Here is a 17355-nt window from a genome sequence, read left to right on the forward strand (position 1 = left end):
TGTTTTAAAAGATGGGAACATTGTTTTCCCTGCCTTCTGTGAAACCTGTTCTCTTGGATTTCTCTGTCACCCTGTGCTCCTGGTCTTTGGTTTCTCTTAGCCTGCCCGCCCCTGAGCTGTGGATGGGTCAGGACTCCATTGGATGCCCCTCTCATGCCAACTGCATATGCCCTTGTCCATCCCTCGGCTTTTGACAACACTCACAAGGAGTTGGCACCTAGATCTGCATCTTCAGCTCAGACGTGTCCCGTCTCTCTAGTCTCTTTGGTTTCTTCATAGGCCTTCAAACTCCAGGGTGTGCCGAGCACTCTGCCTCCCACACCTGGCCCCTCTCACTAGTGTCTCCCCTGCTTGGTATCACAGCATGCTATGAAGTCCTGGAGAACAGGACTGTGACCTGACACCCACCAGAGTCAGTGTGCTACAGCTCAGGGATAGGCAGGCCGAGGGAACCACAGAGCAGAGAAACCCCGGAGAATGGCAGTGGGGAGGGCTGCTCTGGATCTACCCCCAGGGGTTACCTCCACTGCTGCCCCATCCTTGCCCCCGTCACTTCATACTTGGCTTCATGTTTCATTTGTAGTACCTCTGGAACTCTGGGCATTCATTCATGTGTGCCCATGCCAAAGTCTACCACAAGAATACCTGTCTAGATGCTGTCTGTTCACCTTGCTGCCTCTATCTGACTATGAACTTCTAGGGGCCACACACCCAGTGGACCCTGACCCTCACAGCTGCTGGATGGAGGAGGGAGAGTTAAAAGTCCCTGCCTTAGGCATCTCCCTTAGCCTGGACTCACACCCACATGTAATGACCAGAACTGAAGAAACCCAGTCTCTCATACACACGTGGAGCATGACCTCTGGATTTTGACCGTGCATGATGCGGAAGCTGCCTCAGCCGTAGAAACTCACGTAACTCATGAAGATCTTCTCCGCAGGCTTCAGGCGTCTCTGGACCTCACAGTCCACAGGGTGGATGACAGCGATGCCGTCGTCGGAGAAGACATAGAACACGTTTCCCACGCTGAGGCCTGGGAAGGGTGAACACTTGTGGTCATGAACTTCTAGCCACTGGTAGGGTCCCACGAGGCACAGCAGCGTGGCAAGAAGACATGACACACTATCCCGGTGGGAAGGGGAGACAGTCCATCCACAACACTTCTTGATGGATGTTGGGATGACGTAAAGAAGTGTCCCCAAGGCTGGGAACTATTATAGCCCACTACAGATCTGCAGTACCCAGTATCCCTGCTGCTATGCATCTGGAACCCCATCCTTGAAAGATGTCGAGCCTGGGGAGCGCCTGACAGCAATCTCAGGAGTCAATCCTGGGTGTCCCTCCAGGATTCTAGGAGGCTATCTACGTGCATGTGCCTCATTGTTACCCCACAGCATCTCTGTCTGAGGCACCTTGCCAAAACACCTCTGTCATGAATGGCCTACCTGGAAATCTTGGACTGAAACAGCAAGTCTGGGCACAGCCTCCTGGGGCTGCTTTGAAAGTCAATCACCAGAAGAGCCAACGTAAGATTGACAGCTTAATGTAGCCCACATGGGGCTTGTAGACACAGCTACATTTCTGGCTGAGTGCAGTGCTCTCAGTGTGTGGGAATGTGAGAGTCAATACTCATTCAACACACAATCGACCTCGCAGGAGACCCAGACTCCTGATCCGCCCCCCCCCCGAAGGTTCTGTTGAAATCTAGTTTCTGCTATGGGGCTCCAAAGGGCTCCCAGCTTCCTTTGCTGCTGCTGTTTGGTCTCATCTTTCTCTGATTATGATTTGAGGGTGCCCTGAGGCTTGTGGGCCCTTCCTCTTGGCTACTGTAGTCCCCCCCTCTAAGATTTGAATATCAGCAGAGAAGGGCATAGCATACAGCCACCAAGGTGAGATGGGGTTTGAGCAATGCTTCATTTAATCCGAATGTAGCCCCCACCAGTCCTATATTCTAAGGTGGCTTTAATGTGACTCAGGTACCTAAAATGCATAGCAATCCACTGTGCAGACCCGAGTCCCTCTGCAGTAACCTCAGCCTAGTAGTGAGCCATTGCTTAAAAGGCACAGGGCACAAGCTGAGTGCACATGGCAGCCAGACAGTGTACCAAGGGTCACAGCCAGCAACCCTGCTGTTGGCACCCGCCCCTCACATGTACTGTGTCAGACTCAGTGCCCCATGCTCAGGAAACTGGACTGGATCTGCCCACGTGTGTGCCATGTGAGTTTGATTATGACCCCCCTCCCGCACCGGCGTACAGGCTCTGCAAGGTTGATGGGGAAGGGAACCAAGCACACACGACCCAAGACAGTCACACTCAGTACCTTCTTCCCGCCACAAGATGTTTGCTACTGCAGCAGCCAAGAATTTGGAGAGCAGCAGCAAGACAGCCGGAAGAGAAAGAAAGAGGACAATGTCAGACCTTTGCTGCTGGGATTTCTTGGTTCAGTCCATTGAGGGACATTCTTGTACCAACTCATCACTGAAAGACTCTGCATCTCTCAACAGCCCAGCAACAGTATCAGTTCACGACCCTGGACCAACGATATCAGTCTACGAGGAAGACCCAGGTGGATACTTCTGGGCCTCTTTGCTTTCTAAACAAATCTTTAAAACTCGGTCCCAGGGTCCCAGCACTCCCTGACTCTGTGGACAATAAGGAGTGCATAGCATAGCATCTCTCCCTGACTTCCTAGGTCACTTCCAGGAAAGTTGATTTTCAGTCAGGACACTTGAAGGAAGAATATTGTTTCAATGACAAAGGCTTAGTTTGGAGTCTGGCTGCGGGAAAGGAACTGAATGACACCCATGGCATGAATTCTGCCTGCAGACCCCCCCGGGGAGCAGTGGCTACGAGGAGTACACTTGACCCTAGAGCAGGGGCCGCTCCCAGCTCTGTACCCTCCAGTAGCCCCGTACCAGACAGTGCTAAAGCCCATTCATGCTTGTTTCCTCCTGTGCACGTGTGCCTATGATAAAGCTCAATTTATAAATCAGGCAGCACAAGATTAGCTATTCATACAATAGGATAAGTACAGCACACTGTGATGAAAAGCGACTAAAGGGGCTGGAGAAATGGCCTAGTGGTTAAGAGCATATGCTGCTCCTCCAGAGGACAAGAGTCCAGTTCCCAGCATCCCACATCAGGGGGTTATAACCACCTGTAACTTCAGCTTCAAGGGATCTGGTCCCCTCTTCTGGCTTCTGGGAACCTGTGCACCAAAGCACACATAAAAAAACCTTAAGGGTTCATTTCTGGATCAAAGGAAGAAAAGCCACAGATGAGAGGGGACCACTGGGATGGAGCACCTGGTGGCATGAAGGCTTTTGGGACCAAGTGTCCAGTCATTCATCACATAGGAGGCGGGGGGCACAGCTGGGCTATCTGGGCCTCCTTGTGGCCCTGGACCCTGTATCCTGACCAGAGACTCCAATCATTTATATTTCCAGAGCTGTCTAGGTTGCCTGAGAAGGTCACCATCTGTAACTAGCTTTGTGCACAGAGGAAATAGATTTGTCCCAGCTTCAGAGGTTTCCAGTTGGTGACTATGGCCCTGAGAGTTAATGCACCTCCCCTTGTCCCCGTAACACTCCCAAACAGCTCAGCGAGGGTCTGAGCCAAGAGTGGACTCACAGGTCTTCCTAGCTGAGTCCTCAATGAAGAGGGAGGAGATATCTTCGTCCACGCCCACTTCATTCTTGGCAATGCACGTATATGCCCCCGTGTCTTCATAGCGAACGCTGCCAATGTGGAGTTCAGTTCCATTGGCTGTAGAAGGGACAGTGGCTCAGGGTGGTGCTCTCAGGGGAACACCCTTTCATGTGCCCTCCCCACCACCTTCTCAGGATCTCTGAAGAATGTCAGGCTAAATACACAGTCTTTGGGTGTGGCCGGGGGCAGCCATCATTCTTGGGACCGGGCTCAGGACAGGCTGGCACTGCTAAAATACAGAGGGTGCCCTGGAATCTGGCCAACAGCCTCTCAGATGTCCACGAGACCTGTGTGCCAGTCATCAGGGGACCTCTGTTTCCTCTTAATGCGCCAGGCTCAGCCATGATCTTACCTCTCATTTCCTGTCCTGGGATTCGTGTGCAGTTCTTACCCAAGAGGGAGAGCTGTTTGGACATCTGGGCTGAGACATCCATGCCATTTTTCAGCCAAACGATTCTGGGCATGGGAATGCCCTCAGCATGGCATCGCAGGCTGGCCGCCACTCCAGGCTCTTGCGCCTGGGTCTCTGGATAGACGCGGATGACTGGTGGCACTGTGGGTGAGAACGGTGTTGGTGAGAGAAAATCCACCCCTGGCCAAACCCCGAGACCCCTGCTCCAGAGGGTGAACCTGAGAGGCACCTCTGGAGGTCTCTGAACCAGCTTACAGTGATGTCTTTAGCATCGCAAGCGTCAAGGGACAAGGCTGTAAAATGGATCACGGGCAATAAACACATCCGGTGTGGTACCCTGTAATTCATGGCTTCCACACTTGTTCTAAATATGATCAGGAAGACATCCAAATATTTAAAGCTGTTCAGCTGCTGCACATAAAGAGCAACAGCCACTGAAATTCATCTCTGAATGAATGAAATTCAGATGTATTATTCCTGTTATCGGAAAGCCATTGGACGGGGCCTTAATTTCTTGCAGGAAATGCTTCATGAAGCACTTCTAGGCACTGACTGGCAGGGCTGCTAATTACATCACGTCTGTGGGGAAGCCCATCGATTTTCCAGTGGGTCATTTTTATTTCTTCACTCTCTAAGCCCTGGAACCTTTGTGAAAGAAGGACGTGTGCTCCTTGGTCGCAGAGCGACTCAGCTCTGGCCCTGGTAGTCCAGTTTCTGCTTGGGCACGCAACCCAACCCACTGGCTAGAGGAGCGTTCGCGGGTGGGTAAGACTCTGGCACACTCCACAGTGGATTGGCTCTTCTGACAAGGGCAGGCTGAGGGCAAAGGCTCTTGGAGATATGGAGCCTGGTGAGGGAGAGTCCCGCTCCTGGACATAAAAGCATTATCATTTCCCACCTTAGTGAGGGCTTATGTTTATACATTTTACTCTACATACTTTAAAGTCAAGGTTTGAGAGCATATGTAAGCAGACTTGAGTATTAAATCACACACCGCTTGGAAAGTGTGGGATGTATTCCTCTTGAAGTGGATAACTGTTTTCTTACTACTATCTGGAATCTCCTTTGTCCATTAAAAGTAGGACTCCTGGTATTTGAGATGAGAGAATTTTCCCTGGACTAGCAGATCAAGCCAGCAAGGATGGAAGAGGTTAGTGGGGCCAGTTGAGATGTGGGTGAGGATTAGTTTTAAGAGCATAGGTGTGAGCCTCTTTTATCTGACACACTTGGTACATACAGGAAAGAACAAACCTTCCTCACACCTTCCAGTGGGCAGAGAGGGAGGGAGGGAGGGAGGGAGGGAAGGAGGAATGGGGTCTAAGTGGAGTGCACAGAACTTGAGTACGGAGCCTATAGCCTTAGAGCACTGAGATGGAGCTCAGAGACCCAGAGTACTGAGGTGGTTTGAGAAGTCTCTAGAGAGAACCAGGGTTCTGGTTGAGGACTGTCCAGGGCATCATCAGTGAGCACAGCAGCCTGCCCGGCAACCGCAGGCAAACCCAGAGAAAGTAGAAGTGAAATGGAGGACTCAACTCAAAAGCCAAAGGAAGACCAATGAGGAAGTCTTTGCTCTGCCTGGTTGTAAGAAGAGAAAGCTTGATCAATGAAGAACTAGAGAAAGAATACCAAGGGGTTTAAGAATGTGAAGATGCAGTATTATAGGCAATAAAGACAAAAACCTCAAGGAAATGGATCATTTAAAAGGAACCTTTAGGGGCTGTAGAATTGCCTCATATATGTGTGTGTATGTGTATGTATGAATAGGCCTTGAGTTTATCTCACCTGGTCCTTATTTTAATTACTTTTCTATTGCTGTGATGAGAGCCATGACCAAGGCAACTTACAGAACAAAGAGTTTATTTAAGGCTTACAGTGAGTCTATGACCATGGTGGGGAGCTTGGCAGTAGGCAGGTAGGCGTGGCCTTGGAGTTTATATCTTACCCAAGAGTTGGAGGCAGAGGGAGAGAGTGCTGAGAATGGTGTGGGCTTTTTGAAATCTCAAAACCCATCCCCAAGTGACACACCCCTTCCCACAAGGCCATACTTCATGTCCTTCCCAAACAGTTCTACCAACTGGGACCCAGTAATCAAATATCTGAGCCTATGGGGGCTGTTCTCATTTAAACCACGACAATCCTGTGTAAATCAGAATCATAAACACACTGAACTGCTGAAGTCTAGGCATTTCAGGGATGCCTAGAGAGATGTCTCAGTGGACAGAGCCTGTGCTGTGCAAGTGTGAGGACCTGGGTCCAGGTTCTAAAGATCCACGGAGGAAAGCTGGACTCGGTAGCATGCATCTGGAATCCTGCTTTCCTAAGGCAAGGTGGAAGAGACAGGAGAATCCCGATGTTCATGGGGCAGCATCAGTGAATAAGAGGCAAGATTGACTGCAAGGAATAAAACCCGAGGTTGTCCTCTGACCTCCACACATGTGCTGACGCATGTGCACACCTATGCTCACATACGAACATGCAGACACACATACATAAAAATTAGCAGAGCTTACTCTGAGTACAGTTTGTCTCAGTGCCTGTAAAGGTGATCAAAAAGAAAACCATTTGATTTTCTTACTAGGCACCAAAAGAGCCTTTGAAAAAGACCCAAACTCCATTTCTTAGTATGTGAATCTCAGTAAAATAGGAACAAAATGATATTTTCTTCCTACAATGAGTATGTACATAAAAAGAAGGAACAGAGCACCATTCCTTTCAGGAAAAAGAAAAAGGAGAAAGTAAAGGAAGCAACATTAACTTTGAAGTTTGCTGGTGTGGTCAAGGAAGCAACACACAGAGACGGCCATATTAAAGGATGAGGCTGTTTCCAGCCCCTGTGACCAAACACCCAGCAGAGATAACTTAAGGAATCTCAGCTTACCTTAGTGGGGAGGCATGGCGGTGGGAGGGCTCTCTCTGGTGCAACTGAGGCTCTTTGGTCCCTCAAAGGTGAGGATCAATGTCAAAGACTTGAACCTATTTCTACTAGCTGAGACCCATCTCCTAAGGGCTCTCCAGCCTTCAAAATAATGCCATAAACAGAGCATCAAATGCTTAAAATACCCATGGGGGTATTTTAAAATGAAAAAGATTTAAATTTATATTTATTTAAATGTATGTGTCTGCTTGTCTGTACATGTGCTATGTGCATGTAGTACCCTCAGATACCAGAAGAGGGTGTCAGGTCACTGGGAACTGGAATTATAGGATGTTGTGAGCCACATGCTGTGGGTCCTGGAACCTTGGTCCTTAGATAAATACTCTTACCTACCTGCTAAGCCATCTCTTTCCTCTCTTAGAGGACATTTAAGATTGTCACCATATAATAGAGAACAATGATGTTTTAGGTAGCTGTACTCTGGGACACAAACCAAAAAAAAAGATAACGATTACATGAATACAATAGAGAGCTAGTACCCAAGCAGACAAAGTGAATGGTTTACTCAGAGATCAGTGCAGACCAGACAGACAACAGACTGGACCCACATGATAAAACCACTGACAGTATAAGAAAGTAACAATTTGAGGGAGGTCATTGATTAGGAAGATTTCCCATTGTCACAAACAAGATCTGACAAATTAACTCAGGGACTGAATCTAATTTCAATTAAAACCAGCCCACTGGGGCTTGACAAAATAATTCTGAGTTTATCTAGTAAGGAAAAAAATTCAATGCATGGCCGAGGAATCTGAGAAATGACATTGTTCCTTGTCATTTTGCTAAACCAAGATATCACAGAGTGTCAGACCATTGATTGGGAAGTGGGCTGAGGGGCTCCTCCTCGTTGAGCTTAGCACCTGACTAAGGACCTGGATTGATTTTACAAGCCTCTGTCAATCCCTTATTGGGCAGCTGACAGCTCTGGAACACCAGCCAGGTGTCGGGCTTTATGCCCACAGTGCTAAGAACTCTGGTCCCTTGCTGAGTAGCGGAGCTTTCTGTGTGGAAAGGATGGCTGAACACCTTTGCAAATGTGAGGGGTCACTCCTTGAGGAGCCTTGGGGAACAGATCCTAGCAGGCTTCACTCTCTTCTTCCTCCGGGGGATGTCTGCGGTACCTGCTGTTTATTGGAGCAGAATTTGTCCAGGGAACTGGAGAGGCGAGAAACCAGGGACACGTTCCTGCGGTGGTCGGTACCAGCCCTGGAGACTGCCCTTGGCCTCTGCTCTGCTCTCTGACAGGAATGCGTGGGCAGACTGAGACGTTTTCACACTTGAGCAGGTATCATCTGTCCGACCACATGTGTGTCCGACCACACCCCCTTCCCTCCCCCAACCCCCTCCCCCTCGCGCCTGTGCGCCCTGCTCCGAGATGAGAGCTTTTCCAGACCAATTTGGGACTCGATTTAAACTAAAATAGGTGGCAGTGTTCTAGAACAAAAGGACGCCTGACTCAAAGTCAAGGGCGTAGGATGAGTCACTCAACAGAAATACGTGCCTAAATTCAAGGCACTGGTTCTCCATAGGCGGGCATGGGGGGTGAGGGAGGGGGAGGGGGACCGACGGGACACACACATACATGCCCTCTGATGGTCTGGAGGTTTCCCTGAGGAGAGCCTGAGAGGGACTGAAGAGGGGACTTGCTGCCCCCACATCTAATGCTCCTTTCTCCCCAGCTTGCTTCAAACCTGAGTGTGGGGTTCACCAGGCTCTTTTCGTGTCCTTTGTCCCCTGTAATGACATCATGTCATGTTGTCCTCCTGGGCCCACCCTCTTACGTCTTCCCTCTGCCACCTGGAATTTGTATTCTCACCTACCAAGTCTGCAGTGAGGTTCCTTTATCTGTTTGTCCCTCTCCCCTGGAGACCTGGCTTTCTCCTGAGGACACTGCTTCTCTTCCAGCTTCCTAGGGGCAACCTGTACTTAGCCCCCTACTTAATTAGTTGGAATTAATTCTGTGCGTGTCTGATGCACACTTGCCAAGCAAGTGCTGTACCGCTGACCTATGGCCTGAGCTATCTTCTTTTGGGGAGGGTGGATAGGGTCTCACTGCTACCCAGCTTGCCCTTGACTACTCCATAGCCCAGGCAGGTCTTTAACTTGTGATCCTCCTGCCTCAGTTCCTGAATAGCTGGGACTATGGGCCTGTGTTAAAGCCTTTCCTTCCTCTCCCCAGGCTGGAAGGATCTGTTCCCCCAGGCTCCCCAAGCAATGACCTTCTCACTTCCTGGTCGTTCTTGTTCCCTTCCACACAACAGTGCGGGGTTTTGAGACTGCTGTCCTGTTTTGCTCTGCTTAGCTCAAGCCCTAGATCTTGCCCCTCCTCTTCCAGAATGCGCCTCTAACGTCCCTCCCTCAGGACCTTCCCCCTTCAGCTCCTACAATCTGTTCATTCTCTCCTCGATTAAAGAAAGCAAAGTAATTCTAAAGCACTCCAGAACAGAGGCTTTTTTCCCCTCTGACCCTTTTCCCTACCTCACCCGCTTTTCTCCTCCTTCATCCCTCAGTCTTCCTTCAGCCAGTTCCAGCCACACGAAACTGTCACCCCTTGGGAACTGCTCTTCTCTGGGTCACGGTGGCTTCCACATGCATGCCTGTCCTGACCCAGCCACCCTCGCCCTCATCGTTGCCCCTGCGGTCTGTACTGCATCAGGCAGTTGAGTCATTTCTGTAGGGCGCTGTCTCCACCTGGCCCCAGGCACCCCTCCTGGTTCCCACAGGCTTCTCCCTCTCAGCTGGCTTTTCCGCACATCCCCAGGGTTTGGATGCTGGAGATGGAGCAGGTCTCTTTGGCTAGCCTAACCCATTCAAGGACTTGACACCTCTGAAATGCATCCCGCTAGCTCAGACCTTGCCCCTAAAGCAAACTCTATCGTTTCAGGAAAGGGCACTCCCCTTGTTCAGAGCACTGGGGCTTGCTTACCTTTGACCTCCCCACCACCTTTCATCAACACTACCTTCTCCATTTCTTTGTCCTGCCATCCTATGTAAACCATGTGTGCTTCTTCTGATTCTCCTTATTTCTTTTTGTTCGTTTGTTTTTTAGAAATTTCTTCCTAGCACTTTTGCCCATTGCCGCCCATGAGGATGTGGCAAGCCAAAGCATGCTGATTGGTTGAACCATTGATGGGGGGGTGTATACTAAGTAAGGGGGTGAGGAGATTGTTGAATGCATTGATGAGGGTATATGGTAAGTAAGGGGGTGGGGAGAAGACCGTGAAATAAGAAATGGAACAAGTCCATGGCAGGAAGGCAAGCGGGTAACTCTGGGAGGGAAACTGAGGCACCGATGGAACCAGCATGATGGGGTATAGCAGAGATGAAGCTAGGAGAAGGGCTGGCTGGACCATAGGGCTCTGGTGTATGTATATACATTATGTATGTCCATGCAAGAGGGCATGCAGCTATGTGTTGCATTCAGGGATTTGGGGTCATGGGAATAGTTAGCTGCCTTGGTCCTCCACGAGCTAGTGGGTCAGGTCCCCTCAGCATTTTCCCGGAGTAGCTGGTGTGGAGCTGAATGACAGTGCCCAGTTAGGTCATCAGCTTTGGCTGACGGGGAAAATGGACCTTGTGGGCCATCCTGGGCACCTGGGTAGTGGCAGGATCAGCGGTCTCTTGGTCTCCTCAGCTCCTGTTCTATCCTGGGCTGCAATACTGGCACCGAGCAGCTTTTCCAAGGAAGCTATCTTGCTTAAATCTGACCATTTGCTGGGGATGCAGCTGGCATGAGGAACTAAAACAATCATAGGTCAGTTGGGTGGGCACTCAATGGCTGCCTATAAAAACCTAACAGGTTCTCGAATGGGCGAGGCCCAGGCTCTGAGTGAGCACCTGGCCTACACCCACCCAGCCCTGATCCCCACAGTCACACACTGTGGCCACACCCAGTGCCAGCTCTGTAGAGTCTGTCAGGACAGAGAGGTCCCGAGGAGAACCCTGGGCTGTGAGGCATCTATGTGGGTCCCTGTCAGAGCCAGACAAAGATGCCAGCTCTCAGTAGCACGGGAAGGAAACAACTGTTTCTTCTGTGTCCCCAGGCCATGTATCTCCCAAGACCTACCCCCCATCTTTTGCATATTAAGAAGAAGGTGAAACTAAGGGATCCTAGACAAATACATTTCCTTTTAGATTTGCAAAGCCTTCATACGATTTCACGAGGGGGTGGGAAGACAGCTCAGTTGGGAGAGTACTTGCCTTGCCAGCATGAAGATCTGAGTTCCATCCATAAAATCCAATAAGAAAGGGTGGGTGTGGTGGTATGTGCTAAGAATCCCAGTAAGCCAGGAGGGGGAGGAGGGTAGGCTGTCCCTGGGAGTTCTCTTGCCAGCCAGCCTAGCCTAGCCTAGCCTACTTGGTGAGTTCCAGGCCAGTGAGAGACTCTGTCTCAAAAATAACAAGGTGGGTGGCTCTGCAAGAATGATCCTGAAGTTGACCTCTGACCTCCACGTGCAGGTGTACACACCCACTCCCATGTACCGGCCCATGCCCCATTTGGATCTGTAACACAAAGGTCCATTTTCTTTGGGAATCATCTCCAATTGCCAAGGTTTAGGCGGCATAAATATGTTCTTAAGTAAGAAGTCACAAAAGTACCAAGCTGGAGTAATAAGCAGATTTGAAGATGATTATTGTGTTTTGGGGATGAATCACTACTTGTCTGAACTGTGGGGAGGTCGAAGGTATTTTTAATTTAATGGATTAATCATGGATGTCTGAAGTTCTCGCTCTTTCCCATGAAAGCAATGTAGGGGCTTTGCAGCGAGCTATAAATCATGTCAGGATTTGGACCTCATCTCTGGCAGCCTGGGCTATGGGTAAGTTATACTAATAATTTGTGTGAGGTAGTGTAGCTTCCTAGAAGGGTTCCTTTAAGCAGCTGGGTTAAGGCAGTCATGGAAGCGGGGAGTCTCAGAAGATGGTGGTAGTCCAGTCCGTGTATGGGATCCCAACTCTGCTACCAGACAGCTTGGGAGTAGCGTGGCCCTAGAGAGAAGCAACCTATATTTTGGATGATCATCTTTTCCCCATATCTGTATAATGGGCTGGAGGCCCAGCAAACGGCCAGTAGCTTTGATTGTCAGTGTCTACCAGCTAAGACTAACTATGGCTTAAGATCAATCCAAAGCCTCCCCTAAGGCTGCCTCTCCTTTATCCCATGTATTTCTCAAACATCTTCCTGCCAGGCCAGGAAGGGACCAAAGCAGACCTCCAGCAGCACAGTAGGTGACTGGCCAAACTCCACCCAAGCTGCTCAGGGCCATCTTTCATATCCTCAGGTGTGGGGTGGATGGTGAAAAGAATAGGTTCATGTCACTACCCATGTCCCCTCCTTCCTCAGGAGACCCTGTAGCAACTCAGCCCACTGAGAACCTCCAGGGCCTTCTAGTCTTCTACAGAAGGGCTCCCTCCTTCAGTACCAAGCCATAGCCCTCAAAGATCTGCAAGATTCCTACAGTGACCCAGTTTTTCCTGGAAACCATGCACCATCAGGAGTCACTGAGCACAAGAACTCACTGAGCCCTCTGGGGAACCAGGCGACACCCAGCTCTGTGTGTTCCACCAACCTCAGTTCTGCTGAGGCCAATGGCTGGATCTGAGGCTGCCACTTAGTGCTCTGTCCTCAGAGTCTGTTTCAATGGCTGCTTCCAACCTGGTCTAAGCTGTGCACCAGACTTGGAGACATGGGATGCAGGGCTCCTATCCTCTGTTTCCCCAGAGTGTGCAGTCCAGATAGCTGCAACAAAGACCTGACAACTGCCTACCCTATACCTCACATCCAGGATCTCTAAGGGCAGTTTCATGGCATCATAGCTGGGTAGGCATTGGCCCAGGTGTTGTCAAGGTTTTTCTGTAGCTATTAGCTATTTGTATGTCTGATGTAAGGATATGTCACCCCAGTTCTCAGAGTCCCAGTGACCTTGCCTGTAAGATAGGGAAGACACATGGTAGGTATCCAGTAAATGTTACTACTGTAATTATGGTTTCAGGACATCCTAATTTCCCTGTCTTTCCACACAGATGCACACTGATTCAATCTAAGGCTGACAGAAGTTTAAGTCCTGTAGCACTTTGAAAACTTCCTGCCTTTTTCTGGGGTCAGCCGATCATTACGTTGTATCCTTGGGAGATAATCATAGCACCTACTTTAGAGGTGATCCCATGAGGGTGTTGCGTGCCACATCAACTCCCTTCGTGACTGCCAGGAGCTATATATAGCACCCGACAGGACCAGCCCAGCTGCCCAGCAGGTCACACAATGAAGGAGGAAACTGATCACAAGATATCCAGCTCCCAGCGTACTCTCCCCACCCTGTCAATGACTCTTCCTTTGGCTAGTAGTGAAGTCTTGAATCTCTCAACAGTTAGGGCGTGGGTTTATGAATCTCTTCTTCAGAAGGCTCTCCAGGCCATGTTAATAGTTCGTCTTCATTGTCAGCTTGACGATGAGACATGTCTTGGCACACTCGTAAGGATGCTATCAGAGAGAAAACCTGAGGTGGGAAGACCCACCCTAACCATGCCTAGAATCATCCTGTGGTCAGGGTACTAGCCTGAGTACAAAGGAGAAGGTAAGCTGAGCCCCGCCATTCATCTCTTACTGTTTTCTGACTGGGATCGGCCGCCTCACACCCCCACAATCATGCCTTCCCCTCTGAAATAGAGAATGCATCCTCAAACTCTGAGCCCAGATATAACCTTCATCCCCCGAGCTACTTTCTCAGCAGGCAGTTTGTCACAGCAGTGAGAGAAGAAGCCAAGATAGTAGGCAAGCAGTCCATTTCCCCTTTCGGAGACAGTCTGAGCCCAGGAATGCCCATGGTGCTGGGATCTCGCTATTGAATCCATTCACACCGTGAGCCCATGCTTAGCCTTCCAGGTCCCCAGGGGCCTCAGCACAGGGGCCTGCTACATCATTTATGAAGGAGCTGGAGATTTTAGAGCCTCCTCCAGTAGAGGAGACATCTAGGAGGGTCTCACGTTGCTGTGCATGAGTTCCCCCCTCTTCACGTTTGTCTTAGAGGAGAGAAGGCCCCAGCTCCCTCCTTTTGCTTTAGACTCTTTAAATTTTAAGATTTATTTTTATTTGTGTGTGTGCACGCGTGCATCTGTGTGAGGGTATGTGAATGTGAGTATAGATAGCTGTGGAGGCCAGAAGAGGGCGCTAGATCCTCTGGAGCTATAGGTAGTTGTGAACCACTGGATATGGTTGCTGAGAATGGAGCTTATATCCTCTGGAAGAGCTGGGAGCATTCTTAACCACTGAGCCAACTCTCCAGCCCTGTGCCTGGGCCTCTTACGAATAGGACTGGATGGAAGGCCTATGTGATACCAGACGAGTGTACTTCTGCAGCCTGCCTGAGGATCTGAGGGGATGGAACAGAAAGCAGAGGTGTTTTGCAGTTGAATAGTCAAAGCACCTTCAGTTTCTGGTCATCACTTGCCAGAGTCAAATGGTGACATTCTTTGCATAGCACATTTTCTACTTGGACAAGTCCCTGCTAGGAGTATCCCCTACTACTTGTCTGCTGCATAGATGTCTAGTTCCTGAATGATCCCCAAATCTCTGGGTTTGTTCCTGTTGGGGTATAATAAGGTAGGAGCACTTAAGCGTGGTGAAATCCAAATACATTTCTTTTTTTTTTAATAGGCCAAGTGTCATGTAGCCCAGGCTGGCCCCAAGCTCATTATTATATAGTTAAGGATGCCCTTGAATGCCTGATCCTCCTAACTCCACCTTCTCAGTTTGTGGGACGCTGGGGACCAAACCCAGAACTTTGCACTTGCTAGGTAAACACTCTACCAACTGAGTTAAATTGCCAACTAGAATCCCTGATACTTGATCTAGACACACAGATATGAAATTCCAAAGGTACCTTTCAGCTTGAAGGAAATTCTAATGAGATAATACTTAGACATGCACAAATATAAAAATCCCACAGACACTCTGTCAAGGTAAACACAGGGCAAGCTGAAGATGCCCAGTCAGCCCTTAAACGGTTTGTCCCTCACTCTGGATCCTTGAGGTCAATCAAGGTGACTCTTAGGATGTCATCATTCCTGACATCTCACTCCCTTTCTTCTGAGAGAAGTCCCAATTACCAGTTGCCACGGAGGATCTGAGAGCTTAGTTGCCTCACAGTTCCCTGATACCCTAGTGCCTGCTCCAAGTCTGATCAATGACAGTTGGGCTTAGTGGGATGAGGCTAATTCCCCGGACTTGGTGGTTCAGGATGGGACTTCAGGGAGACCGGGGCTCGTTTTGGTGGTGGGTGGAACTGGACGGAGATGGCAAGCAGGGTGATATGGAGGTAGGCTCTACTTCTACAATGGCCCCAGACAGTAAGTGATTTCTTTAAAGCCACCCATAGAGTGGGTGACAGCATAAGCCCTGGGGAGTCTCTGCACAGTGCTTATTCAGGACGGGCTACAAATGTGATCATGGACTCTGGCTTGGAAAACTGCTAGGTGGGGGAGGGAAGAGTAGCCAGGGAGGGTCAGTTCCTCCTTGCCTTCAAGATCGCTGGTAATGTCTGGTCCTGAACCAGTGAAAACCCTCCAAACATACCCATCCGTCCTCACTGGCTGAGAGGAGGCTCATGGGGCCCTGTGGGGGAAGGGCTGCTGAAGGATACCGTGCCTTCTAGATGGCACAACGATTTGGTGTCATGTCACCTGTAAGAGCAGTGGTGGCTTGGACACAGGTTCTGTAATTGCTAGATCCAGAGATCAAAGTATCATGTTGCCCGTGGGCCACACCTGCCCCCTACTTCACGGTGGCCACTGCAGCCTCCACAGCCCAGGGTGACTTGCCTGCATGGCTCATCCCCAAGCCCCCTCTCTCCACATTTGGATTCATTCCATCCATGGAAGCCGTGGGTAAACTGGATCCAGCACTTCCTAAGTCATTCCCTTTATTGCAACAGATGGGCTGCTTATGTCTTTAACAAGACAAAATGCAAGAGAGAGTAAGATTTTCTCGGAGCAGCATGGAGGGGACAGCATGCATGGAGCCATTTACTAACCATTCACCTGCAGGACGTGGGTCTGGAACAGCTGCTCGTGGCCCAAGGCGTGGCAGGTGTAGTTACCCATGTGGATTGTGGTCACCTTGGTGATGTAAAGGGAGTCATCCTCTCCGAAGTCCTGTGGGCAAAGAACGATGATGAGCAGACTGGACAGCTGGTGAGCGAGTTTCCCAGGAAAAACATCTTCCTCCCTGGTGTCTCCTCCTTCCTGACCTCCCCTACTCTGCAATCAAATTCCCTCCAGCTCCCGGGGATGCTGGCTTGTTTCACAGGACGCGTGCTCACCTGGCAGAAAGCTTGATTCCGGAGGGATGATCTTTTTGAGAGCAAAGGGTGAAAACTCTCTTAAAGGGCTAGATGGTGAATATTTCAGCCTCCAGAGTCTTCTGGTTTTTGTTAGCTCCTTGGCTCTGCCAGGATAGCCTGACAATAGCCAGTTTGATATGCATTTGAATGAGTGTGGTTGTGTTTGGTGGAATCAGATCTCCAAGTGAGTATAGGCAAAATGCTGAGGGGGCCTGACCCACTAGCTTATGGAGGACCAAGGCAGCTTATAGGATCGCGGAGTAGCCTAGACTGGCCACCCCTCCTCAGTCCAACCTGGCTGTCTGCTTCTTGTCAATCTTCAGGAGGGTGGTGCTGGGGTTTCCAAGGAAGAGTCCCTCTTGGTATAGGATCGTAGTCATCCAAGGAAAGAGACAGAATGAATGGGAATATGCGACAAACCAAAACAAGGCAGGGACATCAGAGAGACAGAAGAGCCTTTCCCAGGATTTCTACAGGAAGTAACCCAGTCGGTCTCGACTCAGTGGTCCTTGCAGCCTCCTGGGATGGCTCCTCCTGGGTCAGAGTATATGGAGGGGTCCAATGAACACAGGGCACTAGCATCTCTCTGGTCAGCTGTATTCTTTCTTGCAGAGCTGTTCATGAAGCTGGGTCCTTCCAGGCACCAGCTGCCGACAAGTTAGGGCTCATGATTTCTTAGTTGTCTATGGAAATCCCTCAGTAGGTTTGGCTTTAGCTACCAGGCATCTCCAGGGATGTGGGACTTGGTACTGTTGAGACCTTGAAGGCCTCAGCTTAAGGGTAAGAAAAAGGGGCTGTCCACGGGTTGTACATTGGAGACATGAAGAGCTTCCTTTGTCTGCAGTGGCACAGTGGTGGCCACCAGCTACCATGCACAAGATGTCTGAGCTTCTTTGGGGGTCACTCCTTAATGCACTGTGTCTGCCCCTGCAGTAATTACTCTCTCCCCTGCTCATACCC

General features: G+C 49.9%; 1 protein-coding gene across 1 annotated transcript in view; it reads right to left on the reverse strand.

Annotated features, from left to right (window-relative positions):
- Positions 1–17355, reverse strand: part of Fstl4 (follistatin like 4) — a 421500-nt gene that overhangs the window by 20065 nt on the left and 384080 nt on the right. Inside the window, exons 8-12 of the mRNA XM_075992673.1 lie at positions 16087–16207; positions 4102–4263; positions 3633–3767; positions 2323–2349; positions 915–1033 (exon numbers count right to left, since the gene is read on the reverse strand). Of these exons, the coding sequence (XP_075848788.1) occupies positions 915–1033; positions 2323–2349; positions 3633–3767; positions 4102–4263; positions 16087–16207 (564 nt within the window). The remainder of the gene's footprint in view (positions 1–914; positions 1034–2322; positions 2350–3632; positions 3768–4101; positions 4264–16086; positions 16208–17355) is intronic.

This window comes from Microtus pennsylvanicus, chromosome 11, assembly GCF_037038515.1.
Source record: "Microtus pennsylvanicus isolate mMicPen1 chromosome 11, mMicPen1.hap1, whole genome shotgun sequence".
NCBI lineage: Eukaryota > Metazoa > Chordata > Mammalia > Rodentia > Cricetidae > Microtus > Microtus pennsylvanicus.